General features: G+C 33.0%; 3 protein-coding genes across 4 annotated transcripts; 2 read left to right on the top strand and 1 right to left on the bottom strand.

Moving 5' to 3' along the window:
- Positions 1 to 1,469: 1,469 nt before the first annotated feature.
- Positions 1,470 to 8,492, top strand: LOC115236706 (putative phospholipase B-like lamina ancestor). The gene is made up of 7 exons (XM_029809318.1): positions 1,470 to 1,629; positions 3,768 to 4,026; positions 4,151 to 4,300; positions 4,949 to 5,195; positions 5,476 to 5,732; positions 6,743 to 6,977; positions 7,158 to 8,492. Exons 2-7 carry the CDS (start codon positions 3,911 to 3,913, stop codon positions 7,785 to 7,787), a joined length of 1,635 nt encoding a protein of 544 aa, XP_029665178.1. The 5' UTR covers positions 1,470 to 1,629; positions 3,768 to 3,910; the 3' UTR covers positions 7,788 to 8,492.
- Positions 8,493 to 9,803: 1,311 nt separating this feature from the next.
- LOC115236791 (forkhead box protein B2-like) lies at positions 9,804 to 10,634 on the top strand. Its single transcript, XM_029809482.1, has 2 exons — positions 9,804 to 9,827; positions 10,008 to 10,634. Exons 1-2 carry the CDS (start codon positions 9,804 to 9,806, stop codon positions 10,632 to 10,634), a joined length of 651 nt encoding a protein of 216 aa, XP_029665342.1.
- Positions 10,635 to 11,527: 893 nt separating this feature from the next.
- Positions 11,528 to 19,168, bottom strand: LOC115236705 (glutamate [NMDA] receptor subunit 1). Of its 2 annotated transcripts, XM_029809316.1 has the most exons (17): positions 18,998 to 19,168; positions 18,080 to 18,267; positions 17,509 to 17,760; positions 16,910 to 17,104; positions 16,744 to 16,844; positions 16,316 to 16,489; positions 15,973 to 16,086; positions 15,678 to 15,837; positions 15,247 to 15,463; positions 14,900 to 15,031; positions 14,540 to 14,697; positions 13,943 to 14,177; positions 13,639 to 13,787; positions 13,371 to 13,528; positions 13,018 to 13,190; positions 12,532 to 12,785; positions 12,150 to 12,395 (listed from the first exon to the last, which is right to left on the bottom strand). In XM_029809316.1, exons 2-17 carry the CDS (start codon positions 18,254 to 18,256, stop codon positions 12,150 to 12,152), a joined length of 2,895 nt encoding a protein of 964 aa, XP_029665176.1. In that variant the 5' UTR covers positions 18,257 to 18,267; positions 18,998 to 19,168. The 2 variants fall into 2 exon arrangements, with proteins under 2 accessions (XP_029665177.1, XP_029665176.1); XM_029809317.1 differs by lacking the exon at positions 18,998 to 19,168 and having other exon boundaries at positions 11,528 to 12,395; positions 18,080 to 18,256.
- Between the last annotated feature and the right edge of the window lie 392 nt (positions 19,169 to 19,560).

Raw genomic sequence — 19,560 nt, forward strand, 5'->3', positions numbered from 1 at the left:
AGGAATGCCAATCGCGAGACATGCGAGAGTATTTTTCGCTCTGATTAAATGTGCGCCTGTTTGCATAATAGCCATAGATCAGTGAAACGTGCGACCACAAATCAAAAAGATTGTCATTAGATTGTTGATTACAAAATGTTGCATTTCCAAAATTTAATTTCAAACGTTTTACTTTACAAGAGCGCTCTCTTTGATAATCATAAAAGTTAAAGAAAATAATACGTTGTGATTTTTTACAAAAGAGAAATATAGATAGATGTACAAAATTCAAATTTCAATATATTTTGACATAAAAATTAAAATATTTCGTAAAGTATTTGCTTTTGGATGATTTTATTTTAATATTTCTCTACAAAAGTTCGTAAAACTGCTATGCTTTTTAATAGAAGATAAAGTTTACGATTTTTCAAGTTACAATGTGCTGCATTTGAGAAATGAGCGATTATTTAAAAGTTAAGGAATGTTAATTACAATGATTAGCAATTTATATTATAGGATCTACATTTTAAACATTTTATATATTATCGTTGATAATAATCACTTCATCACGATACCGAGGCGCCTGCGGCTGTCCTCGCACAACGATTAAAGCTCCTATAATTGGAATCAATTAATTGTGATTCATAAAGTTGTATCGCGGTAAACAAGTCATCATCACGATAGAAATAAATGTAGAGCGAGCCGAATCGAAAGAATACGATTTTCAAAATCGGAGATAGCAAAGTTTCTTAAATTCCAACTTTCATATATACACACATATACATGCTGCGTGTATTAGATATGATAACAATAAGATAAATTTAAAAAAATTTGTCTCTATGCAAAATTTTTAAAGATAGAAATACACTTTCTTATCATTTTTTGTACAAAAATATTAAAATAAGATCATTCAAAAGCAAATAATTCACGAAATATTTCAATTTTTATGTCAAAATATATTGAAATTTTAATTTTGTACATCTATCTATTTTTCTTTTTTTATTATTAAAGGTAAGTCTTCTTCCAAGTTATTCAAAGATGTACTTATCCGAGCCTTCTCCTCGCATTAAATTTTTCGTTGATTGTACCTTGCTGCATCAAGAAAGAGAGAGAAAGAGAGAGAGAGAGAGAGAGAGAGAGAGAGAGAGAGAGAGAGAGAGAGAGATGAATAGATAGATAAAAAAAGAGATATGCAAAAATCATTGAATATTAACAAATTATTCTATGGATTAGATTCTTGTATCGCTTTTTATAATTATTCATAATTAACTAGAATACTCGAAGATTTCTCATGTGGCTCCTGTATATATACTTGTATTTTGACATCTTTCTTGCAACTCCCTATACTTTAACTTCATCACTCCGAATTCGTTGTCGGGATAATGACGCGGCGCGACGATCATGGTCGTAGTGGGGACCATAGATGATGATGACGGCAGGGGTAAAGAGAAAAGGGAACGGAAATGCTGACGACCAGCTGGCGGCGAGTCAGTCGGTATAAACCATCGCTCACGCTTGGATTGGAGTATCGGAGCAACCAGTCCGCGAGCATATACATATACGTATTAGGAATGTAATCTGTGCTCGATGACCCATCCGTTACCTGTGTACGACGCGCTGCAATTTACATACTGCCAAATTTCATCCAGGGTGAGTGAGCGACTGAATCATGCGAGAGCCACGTGCACGCGATCATCCGTAGAGATCCAGCTAGATCGGCGTAGGGGTCCGATTCCCGAACCAAAGACGCGCGAAGATAATTCTTACGGCGATCGAAACAAGATATATTCTTAATCTGATTTTATACGGGAGAAATTAAATTTTCAAACCGGTTATGATGGATGAACGAAATTTCTCTACTCTTGCCCCCCGTTTCCAACAGTCGAAAAGTTTCTCATGAAAAACGTACGTGTGTCTATCGCGCTTCGTTTCGAAAATTTGTACAATCGATTCTGCAACAATACGGACAAAAATTTTACTTAAATTTAAAATTGATGAAATATCCTTTCGATCCTCAACATGTATATTTTTTAATGCAATCTTGCAAGTTTTGCTTGCGCTGTTTTTTCCGGGACATTCCGTATATTTCTGTCGAAGACATTTGAATGCATAATGCACATCATCGCATTGATGCATGATAAATCAGTATTCTTCACGTAATCTTTTTTTTTTATGCACGTAGTGCGTGCAAATTTGCTTACCTGTTGAAATAAAGACTTTGATGATTCATGGTCATAACCACGATCTTTCCGTTATTGATAACAAAACTGGAAGAGTTCTAATAATTCAGAGATATAAAAAATATAAAATATCATCGGCTGTAGAATTTTAAAACTTTCTGCGGAAATTGAAATTATATGTTGAAAAAAGCAATAAAATCAAGGAAATGAGGATACTGTCTTTTTTAAATGTAATGAGAAGAGTCCAAAGTAACCAGAAAAAAATATTTTACAAGTGTTAACTTTTTGAATAGGACAAATGTACCTTTGGCCTTGTATCTATGTTTAACTATTTATTTCAAGCTAATATGCCAGTAATAAAAATGTCGTGGTATTATTAATTTTCGAGTAATTAACAGCTGAAATAATCAATAATTTTTGAGTAATGTATAATATAAAATATATATCCCATATAAACATATCAATATTTAAACATTTATACATATAGATAAAATTATTTTCTCGGCTATAGCGGAAGAATTAAACTACTGAATAAACTATAGAGCGTAAGCGTATAAGCGAATTTTTTTCTGACGATATCAAAAATAACTCGCGAGACTTCTTGAACTTAAGTGTTAATCTTGCATTCCGCAAAACATAAATCGCTTATCTCTGTTAAAATTTTCAAAATATAACATTGCGGAAAATTTTCCTCGTGGTAGCGAATCAAATCGCAGAGCCAATGATTAAATATTGACTCTCTTGTTTATACCTCGTGATAAGTTAATTGACATAACATTATATGTCGTCGCCAATTGTAATATGACTATTCAGTTGCTTAAAAATGTTACTTGCAGAGATAAAACCGACGATTTCTACGTAGCATTTTGCAAATGTCTGTCGATTTTTATGTCAAAGCTATTAAAATCTGTCGTAAGAAAACAATAAGTGTCACAAATGGCGTGCGAACTATTATTTGCCAAGTGTTTTGCAAGTCACGAATCACGACACTTCGAGGGAAGAGATGTTAACTCGCGACAAAATATGAACGAGTAATTACTATTTTTACATCGCACCAATATTTTCACCAATATTCTCACTTTTTCGAATATTTGTCCAAAATTTTTTTGCATCTTATACATTTTTTTTAATATCCATATCGCATGCATATATATCACATATCACTAAGAATCTCTAAAGTATAACCTTGAATGGAGATAAGCAATTACGTAATATGTGAATTTGTTGATAAAATTAGTAAATGCACGATGATATTTTCCAGAAAAGTCTAATCACAAGTGATAACGAGCAAGCAAAAACTTTAGCCTTCATCTTCAATTTGCAAATGACTAATCTGATAACACTTCCCTGTCATCTCAATAAACGATCTGTACTTAATTTATCAAACTTTTATATTTATACACTTGCGAAACATAAAAATCAAAATATTAAACCATATTAAATGTCATTTATATAAATAATTTTTATATAGTTTCAAGTATTCCATTTTTAAAAACTTATTTCACGGATAAGAAATGACATATGGTTGACATGTGTTGCAAAACTATGTGATGGAAGTAATTTCAAATCAATAAAATTTTCATAAATTTTTAATATATATCGTTGCAGAGTGGAAAAGAGGCTACAGGCGATCCTTGAGGAAGCGCCATTGAAGAACCTGCGGCAGAACAGGCGTCGGTAATCGATGGGTTGATAACGCTCTTTGTGCCATTCTCTTTTCGTTGTCAGGGTGTGTAGCTTACCTATGAGCCATGCTGAAGGTGGTTGGAGCCTCGTGGTGGCAGACGCGCATCTCCACCTACATCCTCGTAGCCGTTGCTCTCATCGGCATCGGCGCGATCATCCTCAGCGAATGCGATCTTTTACAGTAAGTAAACACTGATTTAATTGTCAACAAACCTGAATAGAAAAATAATGTTGAATATAAAAGAAATAAACAAAACTTTCTGTCAAAGTTTTTCTATATAAAGTATTAATTTTTTTTGCATTAGCGTTGAAAAAGATGGAATCTACTCGGCTACCGTATCGTGGAATCACAAGGGAGGATATCACATCGAGTTTTGGGGCCAAGGCAATGACCTCGCCAATGTGCAATTGAATGTCGCCCGTGCCTATTATAAGACCAGCATCTTGGAATCCGGGTAGATCAATGTTATTAAATAAAGAAAATCTACAGTCGTGTCTCTTTTGAGATATTCCCGGCGTCGTTAAAGTACGGAACTCTGAAAGAGGCTATGTTTAAACGCATCTTTATAAAATCGCGAATGTTATTTTGTTTCTATAAAAATTAGGTAAAATGATTAGAGGTAAAGTTTAAATAGTCTTATATTTTCGGTTTTTAAATATAAATTTTGATTGCATTGAAAAAATACATCGAAGTAAATTTGTCGGCGCAAAGTCGATCTCTTTATATTTAATAAATTATCCTCTGTCTCGTTCTAAATTTATTTGAAGAAAATCAATAATATTTGTATTTATTTTATTAATTTATACTTGTAAAATATATATGTCACACGCGGTTTTAATAAGTTTTAATTTTACGCGATTAAAATTATTGAAGAGATTGCAATAATTAAGATGCAATAGTTTTACTTCCGCTACAATAGTTTTATGAAGCTTTTTATTCTAAACTAATTCTGTAAAAAAAAAATATTTTTTGACGTGCAAATATCTCGGAATCCATGAAGCCGATACGTCCGCTTCACATACGTCAAATCAGGATATTCTGCAGATATCACGCACAATGTGGGGTAATTAAAATAAGCATGTTGAATCGCGACTCATTCCAGATGGTCCATCATCGAAATAGAAACTTCATCCAAATATCCGGACATCGTGCAAGCTTACGCGGCCGGTTTGTTGGAAGGTAGCCTAACATGGCAATTGATCTATCATCATTGGCACAATACCTTCGATGCCGTTTGCGAAAAACGGGCTATCGAGTGTTGGAAATTGATGAAATTCTTTCGCGAAAATGCGGCCGAGATTCGCGAACGTGCCGAACGCTTTGCACCCACGGATTCATTTTGGCATATGGTAAATTAAAAAAAATAGTAGTTGAAATTTTTGTATGCTACAAATATATACATAAATTATTTTCTAAAATATCATCAAACATTTGTTTAATAGATTCACTTTTCTTTATGCTAAAAAAGAAAAAAAAGCTTGAGTAATTATGTATTTATTTTTATTGTTTTTTAATAAAAAAAATCGACTAATAATTAATTAAACAAATATTCTCGATTGCATAGATCAAAATGAGATGTTTGAAATTTATTTTACAAATTCGAGGGACTTCTACATCTTCCTATTACAGGTGCGACTGTTCTATATTCAATTGGACGGCTTGGAAGCTGGCTGGAGATACGCGGTTCGTCGTAGTCGACAGACAGTGGAAATGGATACGGAACATTTCCTCTGGCTGGCAATGGCTGCAGATCTACCGGATCTCGAGCGAATGCTAAACGATTCCGATTCTCGAAGCAATTGCACCAAAGGCATGATTTTCCTTAAAAGTCTACCTCGCGAAGGGCTGGAACCGTTGATAGCTATCGGACATACCACTATTGCTCCGTAAGTAATCTCTACTCAGTATATGCAAAGAAATATAGTAATGACTTTTTAGAAATATTAGGCTATAAAATAAATTATTTTCAAAGATACATGAAAGAAACATTTTAGAAATGTTACGTAAGTAATTAACGTCCGCATTCAGACGTAGAACATGACGTAAATGTCTCTTGCCATTGTCCTTTTGCCGTGTCATAAACGTTTTTAAGAATAATACTTAAACATTACTATGTTTCTATTATTATTTCTATTATGATTCCAATAGCGATATTGAGAGCATGGCATTAGAAATTTATTTAATGGTTAATTCTTTACATTTGCTCTAATTATTATAAATATAAGCAATATAATTATCATCTTTATTATAACGTCATAATAATTATAATAGAAATAATAATTATTTTTGGACAATTTAAGATTTTTAATTGAGTTTTGAGTTTAATAAAAATCTAGTCTTGTATTATCTAAAAACAAAGTCTTTTAAAAAATTATAAAAATAATAATATATTGAACCTTGTAAATAAATTATTATCTGTTTTGTTAAATTATAGTAATTTTGCAAGAAGAAAAATAAAGTAATATTTGAAAGAAAAACTTAATTTTATTATATCTATTAAGCTTGTACAATATAAATTAATTATTTTCAATTGCTTCATAAATCACCACCGAGAAAAATAAAAGCATAAAAGAAAATTAATTACTATTAAAATTTTTTTAAAGTTAGGATACAAATTAGGTTTTGTTTATTGCGTTAGCCGTAATTCATTTTAATTACATACGTATATAAAATTTATTTAAAATAGAGAGACGCTTTTATATATATATTGTATGTGCATGTCATAGAGATTAAATTTGCGCAAAAATCTAAAAATAATTTTTAATTTACACCTTTTGTATTTATTTGCTGCGAGGATACTCGAGTGTGAGTATATATACTATCGTATTAATGTAAATAAAAATAGTTGCTCGATCATTGGATATATATCGCGAGCCGTTTCACATTTCTCTTACAGATACGTTAAGATGCTGAGACTGCTAAAGAAGTACACTTTTGGTTATCACGTATTGCCGAAGACATCCGCACCTGTGCCAGGCAGATCCATCATAATGTCATCTTATCCTGGTGCTCTGTCGTCCCACGACGAGTTTTATTTAATCCGAGGTCAAAATCACGAACTAATTGTTGCCGGAACGCCGTGGACAATCGCTAAGCGCAGTCTGTGGAATTTTACAAATACAAAAAATCAGGTAAGCAAAACTTCGCTTTGATCTCTACAATTTTGCACTTTATTGAAAATATTTATTCAAGACGATAACCTTTTTTTTACGATGAAATTATATACAATTTTGTATCTGCTTTTTTTATTGACTTCTTTAAACGAGATATGTCGAAAGTTAGGAGATTTCATTGATTTTCTTATTCAACAGGTGATGTCATCCGTGAAGGTAATGACGGCAAACCGTCTGAAAACTGACGGGCAACACTGGTTTGATAGCATATCGCAAAATAATGCCGATATAGGGCGGCAATGGATCACTTTAGAACCGCGTTTTGGTACTATCTGGCTTATCAAGCAGCTGCCGGGGATCACCCATCAGACGCGTATCAACAAACAGTTTGCCGTCACTGGCGCTCTTTGGAGCACCGGAGAAATCCATCCGCGTGAAAACAACGAGACTGACGAAGATTCTTACGATACGGTAAAGAGCGAGCTGGTCGCGAGATTGCAGACAAACGTCACTACAATGGAGCAGTTTAGGAGGCTCATGCGAGGATACAATCACGAGGCACCTACCACCAAGAAAGAGGAACAGGCGCGAATCCGGACTTACAGAGGAGATCTAGGGAAAGTAGCTCTACCATTTGGCGTAATTGATGCGAAGATCGTGCTGGCTGACATCAATGGTATAGAGACTTTCGAAGCCATTTCTGGACCGAGCACGCTAGGCTCTAAGCAACCCTTCCAATGGTCGAAAACTTTTCCCAACGTCTCGCACGTCGGCCAGCCCGATGTCTTTAATTTCGATAGCGTTACTCCTTTGTGGGTTTGGCTCTGAATCATCTATCTTCAAAAGCGACATTCGATCAAATACTTCGAAACTATAATTTATCCAATGAAATCTCTGATTTGAACGAGTTTCGAAACAAGTCCAATATAAAATTCTTGATTTGGATAACTTTTAAAACGAAAGTTTGATGTAACTAATATAATTATTGTAAAATAATGTTTATTGGATCGTAAACAAATAAATATATCTAAAGCGCGTATTTGATACGTACGCACGTTATAAGTGCGTACTTTGCTTTTGTAAATATAATAAAATTTAAGAAGAAAACAAGAAAAGATCTTCAGCTTTTCAACAAAATTATTATTGAGACGACTTGTTTGCTTCTTTAAATCATTGATTCACAATTTTAGTTGAAAAATAGTAATGTTAGTAATGACGAAAAAAGAGATGTATAACTTTTTGAACTCTATAAAAACAGAAAATTGACCAATAAAATGCAAGCAAAGCAAAATAATCAATAATTAATTAAAAAATTTAACATTTAAGTAAAAATTGCAGAATTTGAAAATGAAAATAAATCGCGCGCGAAATAACATTGTCAGCAACTGATGATTCATTGATTATGGAGAGATGATTCCCGATTTTCAACGTCTTTATTATGGCTCTGGTTTAAAATAATAAAAACAGCTGGTTCATATGTCAGCCACGTGCCGTGTAAAATCTTTGAAAAATAAAACAAAAAAATTAATTTAATGAAATATTTATTTTCAACCTCTTTATTATTTCCACTCTATTTATTCTACTTGTTTACAAACAAAAAGACAAACGTAAATGCATTTTGATCCTTCTTATTATTTCTAATAGCAAGAACGATAAATAAAAATGATATCCGCAATTATGTACATATATCTTTTATTAGTATATTTTTTCTATTTTCTTTTTCTTGGAAATAAGTATGTTTACTCTTGCAATTAAATTTTTTTCTAACTTGATAGTTAGTGATATTCTTCAAGTTTTTATTATCTTGATTTTAGTCAGAATTTATGTGGTATGTTACGCAATATACATAATTTATATCTAAATATACAAATTGGTATAATGTATAGTGTATATAGATTATACAAAAAATTATTTGGAAATAATGTGTAACTTTTTAATGTATATAATTTAAATAATAATGTGATTTCTTAAATATATACTTTTAAAGTATAATTGCGAATGTTATGCGCAATGTGCGCATATTATTACAATACTGCAATCTTACAACTTTGCCGCTTTTATTGTCAAGATAATTGTATTTTCAGAATAATCTTTCCTCCTCATTATTGTGCATATACTAATTTATTCTTTTTATCTTAATTAAAATATGCTGTTGCAATAAATAATATTAGCGATGCAATGCATTGTTTTTTTTTAAATAATTATATTTAAAGAAAGAAATGTGTGATATTAAAAAATGCATAGAATATCTTATTATCAGTACTATTTTAGCAGTCACATGATATTTGTATAGCAATATATAGTAGTATTTATGTAGTACCATATGTGTGAAATGTACATATATAATAATTGAATAAAATGATATCTGTTATCAAAGAATGGTCTAATAATATATCGACAAATAATATCTAAATAAATTATTTGTATGTTAATAATATTTGAAACATAATAGATTTTCTCTTCAATATAAGAAATAAATTGTTACCATCCTGCACATTTGTATATAAAAATAAGTAAGATGTCTTAATCATTACGAAACAAGAAAATGTTGCATTTGCATCCTACAGTTAGTCTTTTTAACTAAATAACACCTTTATTTCAACATATTAAGTCAAAGTAGATATCTCTTGTAAGAAGAAAAAGAAATTCGACATTGTTCTACTTGAAACCTGTAATTTTGCGGTAAGTGTAATACAAGATTTAATAAGCTGTAACTAGCATTTGGGTTAATGAAATGCTATTAAATGAATTAAATGTCTTCAGGTAGGGCGCAGAAAATAAATCGGACAATTCAAAACATTTGTATAAAAGCGACTCTTTTGTAGCGCCATTAGCATACGCGAGATGTTTATGCTGCCATTAAAATGGGTAAGTTGTTTTAATATAGCTATTTTATCGCACTTTCTAGTTCCAATATATTCTTATAAAATTTTTAGATAATATACATCTTGTTGGTGATCAATTGCATCGACGCACGTTGGCCGCGCGTCGTTCGTCAAGCAGGGTACTCTTATCAACGACCCAGCGTGCCATTTTCATTACCAACAGGAAGAGGCAGTCAACAAGGATATCCATCTCAACCTAGTTATTCTTATCCTGCTCCACCACCACCACCACCTCCACCACCACCACCACTTGCCTCCCCCGCCGCCTCCTCCACCTCCGCCGCCTCCTCCTACCAGCCGCACATATCTACCTCCACCTAGACCACCGCCACCACCACGACCTACACGCCCGCCTGCTACATATTTGCCACCTTCAATTTCAACACCTGGACCAACGTATTTGCCGCCATACAAGCAACAACAAGGAGCCGTTGCTGAATCATCGGCTGCGTCAAATATAGGCGCTTCCTCATTCCCTGCTGGTCAATTGGGTCGTCTTTCCAGTCTTTCGAATGGTTTTTCCACTTTTCCGGCAATCGGCGTGGTGAAGCTAAGCGAGCCAGCCGGCGGCTCGAGCTTTGCAACTGCTTCGAGTTCAGCTAGTGCTAGTGCGTCCAGTGATGCGTCTATTGTGCAACAAAACTATCCAAGTCAATCCATACCTTCCGTATCTATTCCAGCTACACCAATTCAAAGTCCTTTAGGTCCATCTGCAGGTTATCCTGCTTCCACGCCAGGATATCCTTCGGTAACACCGGGATATCCATCAGCTACTCCGGGATATCCTTAGTTTACATCTTTACCTCCGTCGCCTACAGCAGGTTATCGCTAGCTTCGTCATCGATCAGCTAAGTTTTTTCGAAAATTATCCAATAGTTCTCATTTATCTACTAAATTCATTTGGATGTTGATCTTTATTTTATTTCTACACTTAATTGTTCCCGTTTTATAAGTAACATTATTAATGCCAGCAACAAAGATAAATAGATTTATTATTATTAATTTAAATTGTGTTCAAACTTAATAAACAATATTGTGCATTTCAAAATAAGATGAAAGAATACTTTAGCATATATATAGTATGAAAATATATTTAAAATAGCTATTTTTTTATACTTTTTGTTATACTTTATTTAATTCGATCGTAGTTTTTGAAACATGTAAATTGTTTCGAGTTTTTATATTTAAAATGAAATAAATGTATATTTAAACTTTTGAAGAAAAAATAAAACATTATAAAAGTACGACCAAAATTTCAATTATAATTTCTTCGAAACTAGAAAAATAAATTGTTATAAAATTTTTGTTATACTTTTATAATATTTTGTTTTTTCTTCAAAAGTTTGAATATACATTTATTTCATTTTAAGTATAAGAATTCGAAATAGTTTACATGTTTAAAACTACAATCGAACTAAATAAAGTATAACAGAAAAGAGCTATTTTAAATACATTGTCATACTATATATATGCTAAAGTATTTTTTCATCTTACTGTGAGATGCGTAATACTGTTTATCAAGTTTGAACACAATTTAAATTAATAATAATAAATCTAGTTATCTTTGTTGCTGGCATTGATATTGTTGCTTACATAAAACAAGAATAATTAAGCGTAGAAATAGAATATATATATTGCGTTGATGTAAAATAGTTGGGTTAGGTCCAATAATTATAAAATGGAATTAGGTCTTAAGTGAAACCTTATGTGAAACAAAGATTAATTATATTTCAACATATTTTTACAATTGGCAACATTACGCAGTGATGACCACAATAAATATATATATATGTAAGAATGCAAAATGTTGTTTTCTTGTTATAAAAGTACGACAAAAAGTAATTGTTATTCTCGTTCTTGTTATACAGCAAGTAAAATCCAATGCTGATTTTTAAACAAACTTCCTCACATTTTAGCATTAAGTGAATCAAAAATTTAGATGTGAATATGAGAATAGATATAAAAAATATTATCAAATTTTTTAATTACATATATATTTTATGTTCTCAAAAATTATTTGAAAATTATTTACACAAAACCAACAGTTTATACAAACCAACATTTTTTATGCAACAATCCAATAAATATATTTCATCAGATTTTCTTAAGATACTCCATCACAATCTTCTATAAATATCTAACAAGCAGATGATTAATTATTTTAAATACATCCGCCGTTTTAAATATGTCCTTGCGATCATATTTCGCTAATGAGGAAAGATCTTATTGTAATAATCTACTGGAAGCGGTCACACGACACAATACGTCTTATTCGGTAAAAAACTACAAATTAATATGTGAGAGATTAAACTATGAGATGCGACACGTCGGCGGTATAGGCGGCTGGCGACAATCGAATATCGTCGGAGCGGGAGATTGGCCGTTGTCTCAGGTCGCTGTCACCTGGCCAGGCACGACCTGGGCTACGTGAGCCTACGTTTGTCCTAGCAACCGTATCGACCGCTAAGCTCACCGTCGCGGGATCGTTCAAGCCATTGCTCTGGATCCTTCGCTGGCAGCTTTGGATTGACGCTCGCAGAGTTTTCCGTTTCTGCTTACAACAGAATACAATGATTTACTAGATTCAAGTTATTAATTAATTTAATGTAAATTGATTATTTTGATTTAAAAAAAATTGAGATATAATTTTATTAAATTGATTACGCCAATTGAATTGACAATATTACCTCAATCATCCCTCGCCACTTGTCGGCAGCGTGTCTTGCTAGTTCCATCTTTCTCTGCTTACGTATTTGATGTTTCTTGTATACCATCTCGATTATGATTAGACCGACTCCACCACCAATACCGACGCCGACAACGATGAAGACCCCCGCCATGTTCTCCAGACCGAGAGTGTTTGGAGTTTTCTCAAACTGTTCGCATTGTTGCAGGTTACCGTGTAAGATCCAGAGATTATCGAGGCTCTCCATAAAACCACCTAGAAAAAATCATTATTAATGATCAACTTAGATACTTAATATATTAAATCAAACTCACAATCAGTATGCAGTTTCTGCGTTATGAGAGAAATTTAATATTATGCAATTTTAAATTAATATCGGAAGTTACATAACAAAAATTGTAATTATTGCAGTAAATACGAATTTTTCCATGTGGGAAATAAATAAAAAAACGAGAACGAAGCGAATAGCGAATTGACGCGAGCTCACTTTCGTGAAAATCTAAGATCGCCAATGTCACGGCATCCGCCCACGGTGACCCTTTCTGCAAACCGATCCCGTAACCCGAACGGCCAAATAGTTCGCCAGCCGTCACCAACTCGCAATCTTGAGCTGCTTCAAATTCCAATCGCGAGCTATCCCAGATGAAGGCCATTAATTTTCTGAAAAAGGAATAACGTGATCAGTTAATCGGAAAATATACAAAAATATGTCAAATAATATGTTATTAATTAAAGATTATGCTTTTTGCAGATAATTATTCTTCAGGATATACATAAGGATTTATGGATCTCTACGTAAGTGTTACGTGGAAGACCAACGATCCAAGGATCTATACTCACCCAATTTTAATATCGCGAATCGCGTCTTCTGCGGTATCATAATTATTCGCCTCCATCGTGCGATACATATTGGACAATTCTACCTGGCGTCTGAAATACATATCTACGGCGGATCCCTTCACTGTCGCGCACGTCAAGTTCTCCATCGTATTTCTGAGCTTTACCAACACAAACGTTACAGGTATTTATATCGAATTACTTATTAATACGTTTGTTTCATATCCAATGCGTTTATTTTCTCAGAAAACAATTAATTAGTTATTCTCACTCGAGCGTCGTTGATGCCGGTGAGCTTAGTCTTGGGTCGTTCCAAAACGAGGAACGCGGCCAAATTGGCGGTGTACGATGCGACAATGATCATAGCGAATCCGGCCCACACCATTCCTAATACGCGCGCGGAAAAACTCCGCGGAGTACCTGTAGATTTAATTGACGATCGAGAAATTAATTATTAAGATATTCCTCGATTTGAACTTTGAACTTAGAATCGATTTTTCTTTCTAAGTTTATTTTCTCCAAGTGATCCGATTAAATAAACAAAACGAAGACAGAGGAATACGCGCTATTTTTACCTTCTCCTATACCGCTATTTAACAATACACCCCAGGCGAACCAGATAGCACTGGATAGATTGAGAGCGTCTTCCTCGGTGCCGTCGGTGTTGGCTAATTTGAATCTGCCGAAGGGTGAAAATCGATCGAGCAGATACAGAACCAGTGCCACTACATGTACCGACACCATCACCAGAATCCAAAGGGTGTTGCTGAACGGTTGTAAGAAGGAAACCAGGGTAGACGATCTCGAAGGCTGAACCAATTAAAATCTCATTTAATGCATATTTATTGCTGTATAAAATAATTTATATTTTAAATTATTTAGTTAAAAAAACGAAAGGATTAAAAATAGTTAACTTTGAAATATTATGCTGGAATGCTACAGGTGAAAGATTATCTAATTAAGAGAATATATTATGATTTTTATATTATAAAACTTTTTATAAAATATGTATATATTTATGTATCACATAATTTAAAAAATAATTACATAAAAACATTTTTATGTTTAATTTTAAATAAAATGCTTGCTTTTAGACCTGTTTTTTCGTATGATTTAAGATTAATGTAATTAATATTAATGTGATTTTAAAATTAATTCCAGGTGGTACATACCTTCTTTTCAAGAATAGTGATGCCTTGATATTTAAAAGGTTTGCTGAATTCGATAAATTCAGCACGTTCGGGATTGATTGTCAACGGCGCGACGATCATGTCGGCCTGTTCGTTCACTAACTCACCGATAAGACCGGTCCATTCTTTCTTTCCTCCGACTTTGGTATATCGACAAAACACGAAAGATAAAAAATGAAAAAAAAAGAATAATTCAAATTATTAATCTCCCAACTCTTAAAAATAAGAATTTACAAACTGAACGGTAAACTATGCTTTATCTTTTGTAATGTTTTCTTTCTTTAAAAATTTAATAATACTTTTCTTATGTGTATATATTGCAATTCTAATTCAATTACTCACTTGAACTGTTTTTAATCACGTAGCTGCCGAATTGTCCATCGGGCGACAGAGCCAAGCTGTATGTAAAATTGATCGTTTTTGACAATTCCTTCAATAAATCCATACAGTATCCTTTACAACAAAATCGCTTGCCTACAAATGAAGAAGATAAATTATTATTACATTTTCTAAAAAATATCAAACTTTAGAAACATGTCCCGTGTATCTTGGCGTTCCTCTTTTTGTTTTAGCGAAAATGTTAGGAATCGGAACAAGATTTATTACAAAAATTTATTATCCTAAATAAAAAAAATGCTTTTCTTATTTAGTACATTTTTTTCAGTGTGTTAACTATAGGAACAACGTACTTTCGTCGTCCGTCGTGTTGAAATGAGGACACGCAATCTCTTCGGCCATGCACTTGACCTCTCCGTCGTCCAATTCGCGAACGTAAACGAATGGCTTTTCCTCGATTGTCAGCACCTTTAGATGCGTGGGTATCATAAAACCCTCGGGTTTGATTTTTACACGACCCGGCCATATGATGCTGAACTCGTTCACTCGCAACTTCATCTTGGTACCGTTCTATTACCGGTATGTGACAAAATAATAATAAATGTTACATTTATATTATTGTATTAATTATCTCGTTATTTAATTCAGAAGTATAACATTTTTCGATCAAAATGTATATTTAGTAACGTGTTTATAGCCGTTACTCGTTATCGTACAAGTATCTTTTATTAGTTAAATCCAAATCGTAGAATTGATAAAATCGCTACTGGAATTATTCACTCACAGCGGGATAAAAATACTGGCCAACAGACACTTGCGTCTTATTGTTTGGACTCGCATACTGGATGTTGACTATGTCATATTCGGCGAATATGCGATCACCATTGTCATCGAATGCTACTCGACCCGTCGCACCCTGCGGTCGTACCTGCTTACGAATGTACCTAATTGAGAAAGAAATGATAATAATGCAACGGCAATCGCGCGCAATAACAGATTCAGCTATCGTTAAAGATTCGCTAGAACTTTGTTGTTATATTTATTAAAAAATTAGGTATAAAAAAGATGAGAGATCGTACTGGAAGAGGTTCTTGCCAGTTTCCCATATGGAACCAGAATCGCTGCAGTCCTTTGGCGCCTCGGTGATCTTTTCCGTTTCATTCATCGCTCGTAATGCGGATACGAGTACGTGTCTGTAATGAATAAAAAACGAGATAAGTCCTCTATTAGGAGCTTAAAATTTTTTCGAGGTGAGGCCGGCTCTCTATTAAAGATTCGCGAGGGAAGTTCTTTATCTTCAATCGCTAATTTTCAAAAATTGCACGCTAATATCCGAACAAGTTTGAAAAAAAAAGATTCTGAATAAATTGATAAATTTGAAATGTAACGCGATAGAAATACGGATATATTGGAGATACTAACAGACTGTCGGTGATGTGTAATTTTTCTTGAGTGGCGTTGATTAATTTTAATCCTAATAAACCCTCTGGCGCGTTTGGTGCATCCAGTGCCTGCTCGGTAACAATCCACACGTATCCGGCACCGGTCATATTCAGAGCGGCAGCATCTTTGAAAATCACTTTCGCGTCCGTTTTCCTATATTTCGCATCCAAAAACATTTATAAATTCATTTAAATACTTTCCAAAGTCCAGGTTACATCAGATTGCATCAAATTAAAAAATTTACAATTAAAATATGGGAACAAACCTTGTTGTTATTAAAACAAAGTCCTTATTAAAACAAAGATAAAATAATTTATACTTTATACTTTATATCATAAACTAACATTTCTTATTCTATTCTATTACAATCCCTGAAGGAAAAGTTGAGAATTATGATGAATACTTACGAAGCGTACATGAGGCAAACTCTCGACTGTGCGCTCTTCATCTCTATCAATTGGTCCATAAAGCTGTTCAATCCCGGTTCGAATTCAATAACCGATTCAACCTAAAATAGTGATTTAATAACATACAATAGTATATATTTTTTTTTGTGCATTTGACGCAACATACGAGCACTTTGATTTCTACGTCGGCCTCCAAATTTTGCGACGTCGTCTGAAAACGTCCGAGGAGCGCGCGACCGTCCGTGTCGGAGCTATGGATGAAGATGATCTTCATGTAGTTGAAATGCTTCAGCAATTCCACCCAGACGTCCGCCTGATGCGAATACGGCGGTACAGTACGTAAAAATGAGACGTGGATATTCTGCAAAGACGTTATCATGCAATTTTACTTGTTGAATAACGCGATACTATTCGATAACGTGTGCAAGAGATGAGAGTCTATTAATATTTAAATTTTTCAATTCTTAAAGTTCTTAATTTTTTTCAAAACATTATTTTGCACTCGAGAAGAAAAATATTAAATTCTTTTTTGTTATTCATTTCGTGATTTATTTTCGTGATAAATTGCGAAGTAAATAAAAAAAACGAAATTAATTCTAGGTTAAAATATTAAATTATTTCTTTAAATTATTTCTTTTATTTATTTCGTGATTTATTTGTGATAAATCACACACCGTTTTCGAAAACATTCTATATTAATTTATATCATTGTATCCGATTGTGTTAAACAGCATTGCACGTTATCTTTTTGATTATCCTGCATACTTTGTCCGAAAAAGCGGAGTCCCTGGACGATATACCGATTACGGGTATGTGATAAAAGCCGCTGGTATAGGAAACCGCAGCCGGTGACAAATCGCCGATAAGGGGATGCGATACCACTACCGCGTACACCTGTTCAGCTATCAAGGATTTGCAAACGCTCAGTGCGGTTCTGATCGGATTGGAATCCATTTCGATTACTGTATGCTTATATGTGACCCCTTTATTGACATATTGGAAATCGAAATTGAGATGCTGAAACGTACATAAAGATACACATGTACACGCTACAGAATATATAGATGAATAGATGTTAAATGTATTAAATACAATATACAAGTCGCATATTGTACAATATAAAAAAAACTTTAAAAATAAATTTAATAATAAAATTGATATGAATGTATATCTTTGACATTATTTGACACATTTCCAAAAATTGATTTCAAATATTATTTATATTTTTAAATATATGTATGATATATTTATTATATATATTTATATGTGACAATTTTTTTACTAACATTTAACTATTTGTCTAGGAATATCTTATCAATCATAATTTGTCTCTTACGTCGACCGTTTTCCCGAAGTGCGCTTTACTCTCGTTGTTGGAGAGGACGCCGCCGATCTTGAAAAAACTTGGATTATGGTAGTTCATTGTCCTGGCGATGACGAACCCTAAACGTGGAGCATTGTGTAAAATGATAAAGATGAGCGATAGCACAGTCCTCACGTGCAATCTCCTCATTGTGCTGTCACCTGCAGTAAACAAACCCACGAGATAAGTCAGCGAGTTATTAATTTTTCGATTAGTTTTTGAAATTTGTTACGTGCGTGATATGTTCTTTTTCAAGAGTTTGATATTTAACACTTGAAACTAATTATAACATTATTTTGAAATAATTGATATTAAATTAATTTGTTGCAATAAAAGTATCATATAATATTAAATAATTAATTAATAACAATCTTAATCTTTTTTGTATTTTTGTTTTAATTTAAAAAAAGATAAATATCACATTGGTCGCATTTTAATATAACACAAGTCTAAGTCATTAAATAATTATGTCAGCTTTTTTTTAAATAAATGTATATAAAACTCATTCAGATATAAATAAAATAATCCTTTGCTGAATTTTATTTATTGCTAAAGATTAACTGAATTATCGACGAGTTTGTATCCTTCTCTACGATAAATAGCCTCCGCCCTTTTTTCAATGAAAGCTTTTTACATTTCTGTAACGTCAACAAAACACATTACTTCAATCTTACTATGCTTGCATATATTGCCTTCGTTTTTTGTACATATTTATGTTCAAATAGACGCTTATATACCTTTTAATATAGTTTATCAGTTTATCATATAAATTTATTCTCTTGCATTGTACGAATATACATTTGAAAATAATAATTGTTATATTTTATTGTTAAAATTTCATTAATTTTAATTACGATTTATGCATTTTAGGATGAAACAGCTCTTACTTACGTATATTTCTCGACACTTTATTATATGCGCCTTATCTTGGTCTTCTCATCCAATTCTCTGGAGCGAAACAGATCTCCAAGGATCTACTAATTGGGATCCACTGTTTGTCACATATCAAAACCGATCCGCACCCAAGGAAAGTGCACCTTGGAACAGTCCAAGTACTAATGCCTCGAGATAAAGCGCGAGCGCGAGCGAGGGATGTAGTCGCAGATTTGTCATCGATCCAGTCGGATGCTGCGCACAGAAGTCATCCCCATCACAAGGGGCTTGATTATTGAGAAATCGCCAAATTCAAACGTGGTTGATCGAGGGAAAATAATTTGTTCTAATATTTATAATCAATATTGCTATTTAATATGTTTGTATTTATAATCAATATTGTTATTTCTATTGCCGTTTCTGTACCCTCTATAGATTTCCTGTTTATTATGCAAGATTTATGTTACAAGCAATTTTGACCCATTATTTCAAAAGGTAACTTGATGAGATAATTTGAATTTTTTCAACAAAATTATAAAATAATATTAAACTTAATAGCAACTAAATAATAATAAACTAAA

This window comes from Formica exsecta, unplaced genomic scaffold (genome assembly GCF_003651465.1).
Source record: "Formica exsecta isolate Colony F162 unplaced genomic scaffold, ASM365146v1 scaffold26, whole genome shotgun sequence".
Classification (NCBI taxonomy): Eukaryota; Metazoa; Arthropoda; class Insecta; order Hymenoptera; family Formicidae; genus Formica; species Formica exsecta.

What these genes read in the sequence shown, in the direction of transcription:
- LOC115236706 (XM_029809318.1), top strand. Translation starts at nt 3,911, where the DNA reads ATGCTGAAGGTGGTTGGAGCCTCGTGGTGGCAGACGCGCATCTCCACC. An exon ending in CGGATTCATTTTGGCATATG is followed by an intron (nt 5,196 to 5,475) that starts GTAAATTAAAAA and finishes TTCCTATTACAG; the next exon opens with GTGCGACTGTTCTATATTCA. An exon ending in TTACAAATACAAAAAATCAG is followed by an intron (nt 6,978 to 7,157) that starts GTAAGCAAAACT and finishes CTTATTCAACAG; the next exon opens with GTGATGTCATCCGTGAAGGT.
- LOC115236791 (XM_029809482.1), top strand. Translation starts at nt 9,804, where the DNA reads ATGTTTATGCTGCCATTAAAATGG. An exon ending in TTATGCTGCCATTAAAATGG is followed by an intron (nt 9,828 to 10,007) that starts GTAAGTTGTTTT and finishes CATTACCAACAG; the next exon opens with GAAGAGGCAGTCAACAAGGA.
- LOC115236705 (XM_029809317.1), bottom strand. Translation starts at nt 18,256, where the DNA reads ATGAGGAGATTGCACGTGAGGACTGTGCTATCGCTCATCTTTATCATT. An exon ending in ACTCCGCTTTTTCGGACAAA is followed by an intron (nt 17,105 to 17,508) that starts GTATGCAGGATA and finishes ACGTCTTTGCAG; the next exon opens with AATATCCACGTCTCATTTTT. An exon ending in TTACACATCACCGACAGTCT is followed by an intron (nt 16,087 to 16,315) that starts GTTAGTATCTCC and finishes TATTCATTACAG; the next exon opens with ACACGTACTCGTATCCGCAT.